The sequence below is a fragment of the Mesoplodon bidens genome (assembly GCF_964165515.1).
Source record: "Mesoplodon bidens genome assembly, chromosome: 8".
Classification (NCBI taxonomy): domain Eukaryota; kingdom Metazoa; phylum Chordata; class Mammalia; order Artiodactyla; family Ziphiidae; genus Mesoplodon; species Mesoplodon bidens.
In genome coordinates this window covers 91,498,182-91,513,408 of record NC_138165.1, presented here as the reverse complement: position 1 = coordinate 91,513,408, position 15,227 = coordinate 91,498,182, and the positions used below count along the sequence as shown (strand labels likewise).

The following is a 15,227-nucleotide window of genomic DNA, read 5'->3' as shown; positions in this document are numbered from 1 at the left end:
TAGTATGTTGAGCCTTATCCAACAAACAACTGGGAAGCTCTAAAAGATTTTCAAGTTAGGAAGTTCCTGATCATACTTGAATTTGAAGAGCATCATTCTTGGGACAGTCATGAAAGGTGACTGGACAGGGGGCTTCAGAAGGTTATTTTAAGATTTTAAACCTGGAAAAATCCTTCTTGTGTTTATTTCAGGGTTTCTTGCATTTTTAAAACTCTCTCATTCCTTTCTTATTAATAATATTTTCAGGCAAATATCTGGCTTGTGTTGGAATTTTATAGTATAATGTACTTCTTGTCAGGTGTTTTGGTTTAGCAATATAATTAACATTTTTTTTCTATCATTACTTTGCAGCTTTGGACACTTGTCTTGATTTTATGGCCAGTTACTATTTTCTTAATTTTGGCTATTACCCGGACCAAATTTCCTCCAAAACCGAAGCCAACTTGTAAGTAAATGAGATTTGTTTATTTCCCTAACTTTTGGATTCTAGTTAAAGTTTATTTTGCTACCACTTTAGTGTTTTATTGTAAAATTTATTTTTCTGAGTAGTGTACCCACTTGGAAGTGTTTGTATAAATGCTTAGTATGTCTTTTCCCCAGTCTTTTGAATCAGTAAGAAGTTGAGCCTGTAATAATCTAGAAAAATATAAAGTATGTAGGAGCAAGAATATATTTTAATCTTTAACTATAAAATTTTAACTCATTTATTGCTCATCTCATAAATCCCACCATAGTGTGTACACCACAAGCAAACAGCCATCTCAAACTTAGATCATCCTTTTCTTTTGTATCATAGCAGAAACCATAGAGTGGAATTTGATCAACTGAACAAATGAAATCCAGAGTACTATGAAAATCTCATTTTTCTTCAGGGCTAATATTTGAATGGTGCAATGTATCAAAACATTTAGTTTAAAAGAAGATTATTTTCCAATTAGTGTTGTTTCAGTTACATTTAGTCATTACCAAGTTATAAAATGGGCACAATGCCCAACTCAGTTCATGATTTCTTTTGGATCCAGGATGGAAATGCAGAAGAGACTCAGAAAAGTCTTCAAAACTGAGCAGGATGAGCCTTTTAACCCCAATGATTTGACCAGTGTTGTTTTTGCTTTTGTTTTTAAACTTCGGAGTCAGTTTTCTTAGAAGAGGAGTAAAGTCAGGTCAGGTGTTTCATGTTTCACAAAGCAGCCATCTCCTAAAAAGCTTCCTGTAAATCAGATTTCTGAAAAAGCAAATTGTATTTCAGATAAATTATGGTAATCCACCAAATAAAAGAACACTATGCTGAATTATTTGTAAAGAGAATAATGAGCTAGTGACTTTTTAAAGTAAGCACAGTGCTTTTCAATCACCCAGTCCTAAGAAGTAAGATGAGAGCCATGGTGGAATCTACTTGAATTATACACAATATGATAATTCAAAAGAAAGTATCAACTCAGTTAGTGTGAAGCATTTAAACTCTTGGTGCTAGAACAAATAATTCCTTACATTTGAATTGCACCTTATCATTTCTAAAGGACTTTTGCACAAGTGATTATGTGGAGTTATTGATGAGATTTTATTAGGTTGTTTATAAAAACAGCATAATTTTGTTCTCTTCATATTGTGTGTATATTAGTTCTTTATAGCAGATTAATTCCATTGTATACTGTTAGAATTTATGTATTTTTGTATATCTTAAGTAACATGGGCTTCAGAAATAATGCATTCAGCACATAAGGGCAAATACTCTTTGAACTACTCTAGTTAAAGATGCTAATTATCAATTTGCTAGCGATAGTAATAAGAGTTTGTTAGCTCCTTTCAACAACTTATTTTCACCAATTTCTTGTTCTTAAGGATTTTTCAATTATATAAAGTTCCTTTTCTAAAACTTTTAAGAGAAAAATATAAGGTGTGTGAGTGAGTAGTCTTAAACCAATTGATATTACCCTATAGGATTTAGAGATTCATGGGGAAAATCATGGAAAGCTCTTATACTCCCACTAAATTATAAAGAAAAACTTGGAAAAAACATGTGACAAGTGCTTCACAGACCAATAAAAGGCTCTGCAAAACACACTATCCAAAAGGAAATGAATAACCATTTTTTACTGTGAACCTATTATCATACTCTAGTAATAATTAGCTTAGAAGCAATTATGTTTGTGGGTAGGAGGGAACAAAATTATAGAAAAGTTCAAACATTAGAAGTATTTTTGCTAGTCTCTCAGACCATATAAGACTCAGTCTAGAAAATAGTTTATTGGTTTGTTATTAGAACTGAGAGGGACCCTCTCACTTTACAGATGAGAACACTGGGACCGAAGGAGATTTTAATTTGCCAAAATTCAATCATGTGGGATAAGAGAGAAAGGTAATGGAAACCACCTTTACTTATTCTTTGTCCATGAGATTTGTGTCATATCTTACCCTCTTACACATAGAGCCAAATACAAAGTATGTCCAAGATTTTAACTCATCCTGTAATCAGTAGAGTATAAAATGTAATTTTATAATTGGAGGTACTATTCTGTAGAGTAATGTAGAGAATCTAAAACTAGTATAGATGCAGTTACCTTTTTTTTCTTTCTTGTGGTAGAGAGAGAATAACTTCAAAATGATAGTTTGTATTTAGGTTTTTTAATTCTGTTTTTTTAGATTGTTGTTTTTCTTTGTTTCTCACATCTGTTATACTCGAAGATTAAAATGAGCTGATAATAATCATGATAAATATTTCTTGATCTCATACTATGTAATGGCTGTGTTCCTCATTTCACAGTCAAGAAAACCAAGGCACAGAGAGGTTAAGTAACTCACTCAAGATTGCACAGTTAATAAGTGGTGGTGTCAGTATTTGAACCCGGACAGTCTGGCTCCAGAATCTGGTTTTAAGCTTATAGGCTCACATTTCTTACATCCAGTAGTCAGTACTAATTTTTCATGTTTCATTTTTTAGGTTTTTCAAAAGTAGACTAAAAATTAGAAATTAGGAATATAATCTCCTTCCCTGTCTCTATCATGAAATAAAAAAATATGGGGAAGAAGTGGATTCTGATGTATGTATCAGACTTATCCTAAATATTAGTTTTTAATGCGGAATGCTGCCCCTGTTTGACAAATACTACATGCATCATTGTAGTTCTAGTATCACAGAAATCAGATTCTGCTTAACAGAGTAAAAATCCTTTTTGGGCTTCAGTGACTTCTTCAGTACTAGTTGGGCAATAGAGAAATGAAGATGAAACTCCAGACTACACCCCAGCTGAAACTCAGCTATGGTGAGAATGGGAGTTGTCATCCCGTGGGCACATTCTGCTCCCAGATTAGCCAGGCAGGTATGTAGGACTGGTAAATCATTCCAAACAAATATTGTCAGCAACTCAAAGGACTCCCTCCATAGTCCTTCTGTTGGGCCCTGGAGAAGACTGGATTTTTGGTGAGTAAGGAAGCTGCTGCAGTCCCTGCCATGGTGAGCACCAGTCTGAAGCAAAATGCTTACTTTTGGCATCATCTGCCTTCATTTACTCCCTTTTGTGTTGCCACCAACAGCTTAGGTTAACTTGCCCCTGCAAATAATAAGTCCCAGGTAAAGAAAGCTTTCCAAAGGCTGGCAGACGGGCTCAGATACTTCTTGTTCACACGGAGAAGAAATGGGCCTACGCGCCAAGTCTGAAATAGTTCCAACCGCTTGTAATCTCTACAGGCAGTGGCTTGTCAAGAGGCAAGCTTTAAAAGCCAAAATATTATGCTTAGGAGCAAAAGCAAACAAAACCAAACCAAACTCCCAAATCACACTGAGGCTGAGCCAAGCTATAATGTGCAGTGAGTTGCTTCTGTCTCCTTTTAACACATACATACCCATGAAAGTGCAGGCAAACAGTTCCTCAGTGATGATTACTTTACAAGACCCGCCCATAATGAAATAAGTGGACTCCCAAAAATGTAGTATTGCCAACAAGAAGTCACATTTTTATGAAGTTAATGAAAAACTGTGTTTTTTAAGTGGTTGAAAATATCACTAAAAACAATGAAGATTATACTGTACATATATGATCATGTGCTGAATTAAACTCCAGCTGTACAAATATGATCATGTGCTGAATTAAACTCCAACTGTCTTGAGGCTGTCACTTTCTAATACCCCTGCCCCCTCAGAAAATAAGAAATTCAGCCAATCCCACAGCTGAAAACAGGGACTGTTGGAAGGCAAGGGAAACTGCTAACTGAATGATATCCAAATTTGTGTTATCACAGGGTTAAACTGAATTCCACCCATCCACATGTGACTCAGCAGCTTTGGTAAATCCAAGGTCATCATTCCTAAGACACCTTTTGGCTTCCAAAGCATACATTTTGTCTTCATGGATGCAATAAACATAATAATAGTAGTAAACATTTATTGACAACTTGACCATCGGCAGGCACTGTGCTAAGTACTTTGCATATATTTCCTGGGTTAAGACTTACATCATCTCTTTGAACTATGTAATATGATTATTCATATTTTAAAGGTAACAAAACTGAGGAATAGAAATGTTAAGTAATTTACTAACGTTCACATAATTACTATGTCCTTGAGCCTGGATTTTAACCACAGTTCCCTCCCCTCCCCCAACCCATACAGTGAGTTTTTCCAGGTCACAAATGCCAACAATGGCAATCCTAAGGCTCATTTGAGTTTACAACCTCTCCATTTTCTTCCTCATACCACCCGTTAGTACTGTCAGAGGTCGAAGATGGTTGTAAAAGTGAACTCAGTTGGTTTTTCTATTTGTCAGCAGCTCTAGGAAAAAATGTGAGAAGAAGGATTGAAATTATTGATTAATTGGTGGCTTGTGGGATCCATGGGTGTTGTTACACCTACGGTATCTGAATTGTTAGTGGGAAAGAGCCTATGAGGCCTCTCACTGGTGAAGGCTTTGAAAGCCAGAGGAGTGAGGTTTTTTTCCGGCCCTGCTCTTGCTCTGACTTTTTGTGTGGTGTGTTTTTATGAAAGTGAAGGCAAGTGCACAAGGATAGAATTCCGGGGTGTACCATGCTCTCCAGAACACTCATGATTTAATAGTATTAGTTGAGGGACCCATGGTAAATAATATGCTTTTGTATGTTGATTGGCTAAAATTAATGTAGGCTTTGTTCTGGGAAGATCAGAACTCATCACTCATCTTCTGCTCGGGATTGCCCCATCCGATTTCTCCATTCTCAGGTGTACCAGCAACACTAGGTAATCTCTCAGGTTAGAGACATCTGAGTCATCTTGACTCCTCCCTTTGCTTCACCTCTATCCTTCAAAGCAGAATCCATCTTGTGAAATGCATCCTGGAGTTATCCCTTCCCTTCCATACTTCCTGCCACCCTTTGGTTCAAGATCTCAGTTTTATGCCTGGATTTCTTCAAAAGGTGTTTTTTTTGTTTGTTTGTCTATTTGTTTTTTATTTGTCTTTTTTTTTTTTTTTTTTTTTTTTTGGTTTCTGGAAGCCCTGCCTCTAACTCTTCCCACATTTTATCATGAAATAATCCCCTAAAACACTCTTTGGGTCAATCAGATTTCAACTCCTCTTTGCCTCACTTTCAGGACCTTTGTAATTAGGATTCATCCAACTTTCTGTTCTGAAGTATGATGCCTGTGCCTTAAAGAAGCTGTTTCTGAAAGTCTTCCACACATCCCATGCTCATGGCTCCCCTCCACCATTGTCTATTAAAAGACAAGCTTACCCTTTCGCCTTCCCTGGTCATTCAAACTCCAATTATTTCTCCTTTATATCTTTCTTGTGGATATATTGGCTAATAATGAGTGGTCTTTGACCGCTTTATGCTTTAATCTGGACTCAGTCATTGGACAGATAGCACATTAATAGCAGAAATCACATCATAACATCACACTCTTATCACACTTTTGTCAGATACAGTGTAATTCCTAACATAGGGAACAAAATAGTAGTGCTATGTGTTGGTCAGAATTTGATACAGTTTGAAAAATTGATATGGATGATTGGATTACAAAATTCATCCAGAGATGGATAATAAAAAAATCAGGTGTAAGTCAGGTGGGTGAAGGACAACAAGTTAGCTTGTTTAGGGTTTGATTTTTACTTCTCTGACCCAGGTAAACATCACTGTGCTATCAAAAATGTCTATAATGGTAATATTAGGAAAAGAAAATGGATATAAATCTCCCTCACTCCTCCCCAGATAGATTTACCTGGAAATTTCCCTCACAAATTAATAATTCTTGTCAACACATATGAAAGATTTTTGTTTGGGAGAGATTTACAGTCTGCTTCTTGTTTAAGTTCCAGAAAATGTTGGAACAGCTTTTTTTTTTAACATCTTTATTGGAGTATAATTGCTCTACAATGTTGTGTTAGCTTCTGCTGTATAACAAAGTGAATCAGCCATATGTATTCATATATCCCCATATCCCCTCTTGCTTGTGTCTCCCTCCCACCCTCCGTATCCCACCCCTCTAGGTGGTCACAAAGCACTGAGCTGATCTTCCCGTGCGATGCACTACCAAATATAAAATAGATAGCTAGTGGGAATCAGTTGCATTTCATGGAACAGCTTTTGAATTTCAAAGCCAGAGTCCCATCATTTACTTCTTCCATCAGTAAATCAGTAGTTAACTGTTTTGGGGAACATTACTGACCCTTTAGATGATAACACAGAGGTAAATTCTGTAAAACTCATAGAAGCTGAGGACTGGGATTAGATTGTGATTGCCTGCTCTAGCACTCCGGGCAGACTTGAATGGAGCAGGAGGAAAGGGGACGTGAATACGGCCCCGCTACACTTGTGCACAGGGACGGCCACAGTTCCTGCTGGTAGTTGCCCATCTCCCTGACTTGGAATTCTGCCATTCTCTCACGCAGTGCAGATGGGCACACCCTAATGCCACATAACATGACAAAAGGATTTCTCAACTAATTCCCTCTTAGGCTTAGTGCACAGAGTTGCATCAGAGAATGGGAAATACCTTGAAGTACAATAACACTTAATTTTACAAGCAGAAAGATAACGCGTAAAGAATAGCTGTTGATTGCACAGTGGAGGATTTTGTTCTGCTCATTTTACTTCATCCCTACTTTTGATGATCTACCCTACAAGCTTCCCAGAGGTGACTGCCTCACTGAAAGTGGCTCTGGGAGTCACATGCCTTCTCTTTTTTTACTCCTTTTCCCTTTTCTTCCCTTTATAAAGAGCAGAGGAATTCCTGTTACTGTCAGATAGGAACCTCTAATATCCAAGCCTGTCTGATAAATACAGATAAATAAATGATTGCTTATAAAATTCTCACAAGTATAGTAATGTCACTTGCTGAGGTGCCACTATCAGTTGATGTTTCCAATATACCCTTGGAGCTAAGAGGCTGATTTCACAAAGTAATTTCAGCCTATTCCTTTTCACTTGTCAGAGAACATAGAGCCCACACACAGGCTCACAGGTGAGGGTCTGGCTTCATGGTTGGCTGTGTGTTTTCCTGAGTGACTGTTTTATTAAACCTTCCTCTAAGCATCACCCAGGAAAGCTGGCCTACCAGACCTTAGTCATTTTATGCTACTCTCGCTATTCAAGTTTTCTCATTCTCTTTGATTAGGTCATATCATGTCCTTTGCTTAGATAAATGAACCAGTGTATTTTTAGAGTGAAAGTAGCTCTCATGGAAGAAATGCCACAGCATACAATAATGGCTTGTCTCAGGTCAGTTAGAATTTCATTGTGGGTTAGAATTAGAATGACCTATGACCTATAGTATTTTCACATTAAAAAATAAAATCTTTGTTTTGGTTATATATTTATGTATTTATGCATATATATAAAATCATTACTATCGTGAGAGGCAATGTAGGTGCTTAGAGCACAGACTAGAGATGTAAACTGCCTGTATTCAAACATAAGCCTAGGATAAAACTCTTGGATTCTTGGAGCCTCATTTTCCATATCTGTATATTGAAGTTAATAATAGCACCTACCCCATAGAGTTGTGAGAATTAAATGAATTAATACCTGTTAAATACTTAGAAAAGTACCTGGCACATAATAAGAGCTACTTTAGTGTTGGATATTATTTTTTATATTATATATGATATAATAATACATATAGAGTATAATATCAATAATTGAGTATCATTGAAATATCTAGGCTCTCATTATTTGACTGATAAGAAAACAGGCTCAGAAAATTTAAGACACTTGATTAAGGTTTCACATTTATTCTTGCCATTGTCACATATTTAAAAGGTATCTCATGTCTGTGCTGATCAAGAACGTCATGAAGACTCAGAGCAATCAAGTCTATAACAGACTATACATCAGGAACTAAAATAAGTACGCAGTGCAATAAATTCCCCAGCGGAGGTAGGACCAAGAGCAGAAGCAGCAGAAAAGATGGAATCCAAACAGTTTTACCTGGAATCAGAGCTAGGTCCATGGGGAGGCAGATACAAGGCAAAATTTGAGGGGTTAACAAAAACTCAGTAATCAAGATCAATCATATTTCAGTACAATATTCTAAAATATAAAAATTAATTTAAAAATTCTATATACAAAATACCAAAATTTTAAATAAAGTCAAGATCAGTATTACTGCCTTTTCTTTTGCCTTGGGCTCCAGTGTGGCTCATATAGCACTACCTGGGATATCAGGAAAGGTTTCACAAGGAAGTTATGTGTCTTAACATGATTCTTAAAGAATGAGTAGGAGTTTATCAGCTAGACAACTAGTGTCTTTGCATTCCTAACAGAGAGCAATCAACATGAGTGAGGACATAGGACATGAAAGAGTTAGATGTGCCAGGAATTTGGAGTTTGCTTTGTCTGAAAAAGGAGAATGTTTATTGTGAGTGTTGGGAGATGAGGCTATTTGGTCAGTAGCAAAAGTATTGGACTTTATTTTGAAGAGGATGAGAAGACATTGGAACTTTTGAGTAAATTAATTTTGTTTTAAAATATTTATCTCTTTTTCTGACCATAGAAACACATGCTCATTTTTTTAAAATTAAGTAATTTAATACAAGTATTCATGTTGCAAAAAGGAGAAGTCTCCTTGCCTTCTAAAGTAAAATAAGTAACATAATCTTGCCTTCTAAAGATAACCATCATTAACATTTCAGTGTACATTTTCTCAGACTTTTTTCTCTGCATATAACACACACACACACACTTACACACACACTTACACACAACTAAAATTTGAACATCGGGATCAGATAACATTTTATAAAGAGTTCCTACAACAGAATGAAAGAGGGTTTAGTAGGAACTGGTGACTGGGTTGGGCACAGAGTTCTGGTTTTAAGACTCGCACTTCAGTTTTCATTTTCATGATCTCTTGATTACCCTGGAAATGCTAGGGGGCTAAAATGTCTGTAGACTTTTCTATCACAGATGGTGATTTCCCCAGAATTTTTTTAAAATTGCCTCCTTCAATTCTTCATTTTCTTTCCAGATTTTCAAATCCAGATTTCTTTAAAGAATAATTACTCTTTATAATATGGAGGTCTTCCATGCACAACTAGCTATAACCCTCTAATTTCATACTGTCCAAATGAGATTAACACAGTTTAGGACAAATCTGGGAGTGGAATTGCAGCTAACTAAAGAGAAAGTAATACAGGAATCACAATATTAACAGTGTTTTTCCTCCTTATCTTTTCTCTATCTTCATGTTTTACAAACAGATACACTTAACCACTCTACCTTAATCAAAATCATCTAAATACACCTGTTGAAATACATAGATTCCAGGGTTTTACTGTAGGCTATCTTTTTTTTTTTAACATCTTTATTGGAGTATAATTGCTTTACAATAGTGTGTTAGTTTCTGCTTTATAACAGAGTGAATCAGCTATACATATACATATATCCCCATATCTCCTCCCTCTTGCGTCTCCCTCCCACCCTCCCTATCCCACCCCTCTAGGTGGCCACAAAGCACCGAGCTGATGTCCCTGTGCTATGCGGCTGCTTCCCACTAGTACTGTAGGCTTTCTGAATTGTCACCTGGTGATGGTGATGGAGAGGGTGGTGATGAGATGCTGAGGTGATGAGGTGCTAAGGGTAGTGAGTGGGGTGGAGTTTAAAGAACTCCTTAGATGATTCTTAACGCAACCTAATGTTTGAGAGCTATCTTTTTCTTTCTTTTTAATTATTTTCTTATTTTAAGTCCGTTGCATTTTCTACTAGCTCCCTACTATTGAAGAATGAATTTAATTCTTTGAGTAATTTCATGGAAGAATTTGCTTTCACCCTGTTACCTTGAAGCCATTGCCAGCATTCTCTGCCTCATTTTAGCACTGAATCTTTTGCTGTAATCCTAAGGATGTCCAAAGGTTCACCATTTTTCATGTCTTATGTTGAAGACAACATTTTCAGGACAGTTGAGGAGAATGCCTTCTCTCATAGAGTACCATCAGATTGGTGACTAAGGAAAGAAGTGTTCATAATTCCCTGAATTTTTCTGCACAGATGTTTCTCCAAGATGATTTCATGGTTAAGTTACATGGCCTGGGGGACCCAGTTCCACTGAAACAAGTGTTTCACACTCTAACATTGCATCACTGTGCTGCTAGTTTCGTAAATATTAGGAGAATGAGAAAATGTCCAAAAAATCGCTTCATTGTTTTGAAATTGCTGCCCTCTGTGGAGATGATACAAAGATGCTTCTGGAGATTCATATTCTACAAGACATGCCTAGAGCTGTAACAAATAGGCCTGCTCTCTGCCCTTAAGATGCTTACAATCTAATTGTGGGGGGAAGAAACACACACATAAAAATTTACATGCCATAATAGATGAAAAAATATAACTAAAGTAAAAGTGTTAGATATAGCTCTTGGCACAGTGCTTTGCACATATCAGAAGCTCAGACATTTATTGCTTATTTAATAGCGACATGTAATAATATAAGTACTTAGGAAAATAAGTAGTATTAAATAAGCAGCATTGGTGACAAGAACTACTGGAGTTTTTAAAAAGGAAGAGGGCTTCCCTGGTGGCGCAGTGGTTGGGAGTCCGCCTGCCAATGCAGGGGACATGGGTTCGTGCCCCGGTCTGGGAAGATCCCACATGCCGCAGAGCGGCTGGGCCCGTGAGCCATGACCACTGAGCCTGCGCGTCCGGAGCCTGTGCTCCGCAATGGGAGAGGCCACTACAGTGAGAGGCCTGCATACCGCAAAAAAAAAAAAAAAAAAAAAAAAAAAAAAAAAAGGAAGAGATTGCTATGAATTAGCATAGTCAAGAATTACCCCAGTACTTGAGCTTGGAAGGAAAAAAGATTAATATGATGCCTATGCAACAAGAAGATATGTGCCCTTCAAGAGTTAGAAAGGTCAGGATTAAAAACTGGGTGAGGATAGGTAGATTGGTTTGGCCAAAGTCGAGTGTGCTAAAGAGAAGAGGAGATCAAGTTGGGTGGGGTTTGATCATGTAGGGTTTTTAATACTAGACCTAGATGTTTGGATTTTCTCCTATAGTAATAGAAGCATTGTAAGGAGGTATTTAATTTTTCTTTTTCTGATATGGAAAGTAAACTAAAGGAAGTTTGAAAGATTTTCTTCCATAATTGTTTATCTTCATCCAGGTGTCTCTATCACAGGCTATATTAGTTATCTATGGCTCTATAACAAATTGCCAAAACTTAGTGGCAACAACAGTAAACATTTATTATCTTCCAGTTCCTATGGGTCAGAAATTTGATAGTGGCTTAAATGTGAGTTTTAGCTTCGAGTCTGTTATGAGATTGCAATCAAGGATTTTGGCTAGGGTTGCCTTCATATGACACCTTGACTAGGGCCGGAATATCTGTTTTCAAGGTGGATTGCTTATATGACTAATGAGTTGGTACCAACTATTGGTGAGGACCCTTAGCTTCTTTCTGTAGGTTGCTTCAGTGTCCCCATGACCTGGCAGCTGCTTCGCCAGACCAAGCAATACAAGAGACAGTCAGATGGAAGTTATTCTTTTTATCACCTACCCTCGGAAGCCTCGGAGCATCATTTCTACCATGTTCTATTCATTAGAAATAAATCACTAAGCCTGACACATATTAAAGGGCAAGGGAATTAAGCTCTGCCTCTCAAAGGAAAAAGTGTCAAAGATTCTGTGGACACATTTTAAAACCATCACATGGACTAACAAGAGCCAGTGATGCAATAATAGTGTACATGGAACATGCTTGAAATATCCAGCCCCATCACAACAGAGTCCTTATCTGCTTGAGGCCATACTGCATTCCTTGCACCTGGCACAGGTGCTTGCACATGGAAGCATCATTAAATATTTTTTGAAGTATTGCTATTTTGTAGATGAAGATATTTATTTTCAGAGATTTTAGTGACAAATCTCACTAAGTAAGTGTTGAAGCCAAGATTTAATTTGGTCTTACTACCCAAATTCTCTTTCTACTCACCATGCTGTCAGACAGAATCACTCATCTCTATTAGAAATGCTCACTTGCTATTGGCATAGCTAACAGAACCACTATCTGGAATATTGCCTGGCATTTAGTAGTCACTCAAGAAATATTTGTTAAACAAATGAACAAATTTAGTGCAACAATACATGAAGACTTGAGATGTGAAGAAGTCTGTTCAGATTTACTGACAAGTCAATGGAAAACTGGGGAATACAGACCAGAATGCTTGCTTCTTTCACAGGTTATTATTTTATCATATTCATTGAAAGGACATCGTGTTTAATGTATAGAAGTTAGATACAAAAAATATAGGAGATGTAGAGCTCCTGTGATTTGAGAAGTTTATGATATGATGACTCTACATAGGATTCTATGTGGAATGAACTTTGTATCATTGTGCCATTGTTTTTTTAAATTAATTAATTAATAATTGCTTTACAATGTTGTGTTAGTTTCTGCTGTACAACGAAGTGAATCAACTATATGTATACATATCCCCTCCCTCTTAGACCTCCCTCCCACCCCCCACCCCCCATTCCACCTGCTGTATAGCACACGGAGCTCAGCTCGGTGCTCTGTGTGCCATTGTTTTGGATACAGTCTTTTTAAGAGTGGGAGTGGATTAGAGGGGAGAACTAAGTGTGGTTCAACTGGAATTCCTCTCATATGAATAGCATTATGCTTTGATATTTAACCCACAGACAAAGGGAAACAAATGAATTTGAGAACAGCATGGCATACCTAAGCTGTCACACACCTCTCCACACAACTCTAACACTGTTTACTCTGGCAAAATTTTGTACCAAAATTGAACCTAATCTGCACTGAAAAACTTCATCCACCTCCACTGAATCCTGTTAGCTTTAATTAGCTGTTTATAAGATTGCATGCTAAGCAGAGCTCTGGAAACCAGAAAAAACAAAAACAAACAAACATAAACAAAAAACAAACACACAGAACTTTGTTACATAGATTACGTTCCTTTCAGCAGCATGCCAAGGGCTGAAATTTAAGGTCTTTATTTTGTTGAATCATCTTTAGTTTTATGCAGGAATTTAGCATTAAATATATAACCTGGAGGGTAAATATAGGGACCAGTGTATTTCATAGGCAGGCTTAGTTTTGGGGTTATTTTGAATTCTGTGTTAGCATTAGGTAATGTAACCAAACCTTCAGAACAATAAGCAGTCAGTTTTTCTGCAGTGTTAATGCAAAGAGTATCAACTTTAAGCTCAAATTAAACCTAAAGCAAATGAACAAGGGTGGATTTAGGTTAATCTCAAACATTAGGAGGTTACTTAAGGTATTAGAGCCATGGTTCTGGTGCCTACTTTTGTTACATAGGTTTCTAGACATCTAGCTGTGCACAACCCTTGAACACTCAGCTATTTATTAAACAAAGCCTCATTTATTTTAATGCTATGTGGAATCTAAAGGAGAACATGGGATTTTTTTTTTTTTTTTTTTTGTGGTACGTGGGCCTCTCACTGCTGTGGCCTCTCCCGTCACGGAGCACAGGCCCCGGACGTGCAGGCTCAGTGGCCATGGCTCACGGGCCCAGCTGCTCCGCGGCATGTGGGATCCTCCCGGACCAGGGCACGAACCTGTGTCCCCTGCATCAGCAGGTGGACTCTCAACCACTGCGCCACCAGGGAAGCCGGAACATGGGATTTTTAGATAAAAACAAAAAAAATCAATAATCAAGTTGTGGGGACCATACCTAACCCTAAAACCCATAATCTGTTGCATTATCAACTTTGATGGCAGGAATGAAAAAGCACAAATGCATTAAGGTTTGTTAAAAATTACAATCTTTGCAGGGTGGAGAACTTAGCAAAGCTTAATATTGTAATTAGGACTTAAATTGCATCCTGAGGAAGACAAATAGGATAGTTGGATTTGCATGGAAAGAATGGGAAGTTTTTCAAGGGAAGGAAGACAAGAACTAAGTTCATGGTGGTGGGAAATATAAGATGAATGGTCTTATTTTGCCTCAGGGAAACATCCCTGAACCTCTACACTAGGTTAGTTTTCACCCCCATACCACCCTTCCTTTATCATTGTAATTTACTATGTATGTTTTTATTTGGTGTTTGGATCCTGGTCTCCCTTTCCTGTGGTCTATGCCTAAGCCTGTCTTTTCCACCAAACAACAGCAATGCCTCACACATAACAGACACTCAATAGATAAATAAATGTCCCCTCCCAATTCCATTAGATTCTACCGAGAAAGGATTTTGAATGTGTAATAAAAGACCAAGGGACCCAGAGTTTCAAATACCAGAGTGACGATATTGGGATGTCTTTAACTGATATGCAATAAAGAGTGACACATGGTAATAGGAATATGGTGCTTTGTGTATTTTAATCAGATAGTGTGAGAAGACCAGATCAGAGTGAGGAAGGCTGGAACAAGAAAAAGAACTGCACAGTTACCAAAATTATAAAAAGTGTCTAACAATTGGAGAAACAGAAATGGAGAAGAATGAATAAGTCTTAAAAATGTTGGGAAGAGAGAGTCAGTAGGATACAGTAGAGTTTGGGAGAATAGAACAACAACAACTATAACAATGATTCGTTTGGGTAATATTGCCTTTAAATTCTTGTAAAAATCCTGAGAGATTCATGACTGTGATTTCTAGTTGGCAGATGAGAAAATCAAAACTCTCAGAGAGGCAAGTAGAGCCTGATGACCAAACCCATGGACCTTCATTCAGGGTGCTCAGTTCAAGTCCCAGTTTGACCTTGAGAAGTCAGTTAACTTCTCTGAGCCTGTTTCTTCATCTGTAAAATGTGGATAATCAAAGTATCTACCCCCTAGCATTTT

General features: G+C 37.3%; 1 protein-coding gene across 2 annotated transcripts in view; it reads left to right on the top strand.

Annotated features, from left to right (window-relative positions):
- Nucleotides 1–15,227, top strand: part of ABCA12 (ATP binding cassette subfamily A member 12) — a gene marked incomplete at its 5' end in the record, with an annotated part of 187,496 nt that overhangs the window by 12,355 nt on the left and 159,914 nt on the right. For both annotated transcript variants that reach the window (XM_081242250.1, XM_081242249.1), the window contains one exon: nt 352–445. In XM_081242250.1, coding sequence (XP_081098376.1) covers nt 352–445 — 94 coding nt within the window. The remainder of the gene's footprint in view (nt 1–351; nt 446–15,227) is intronic.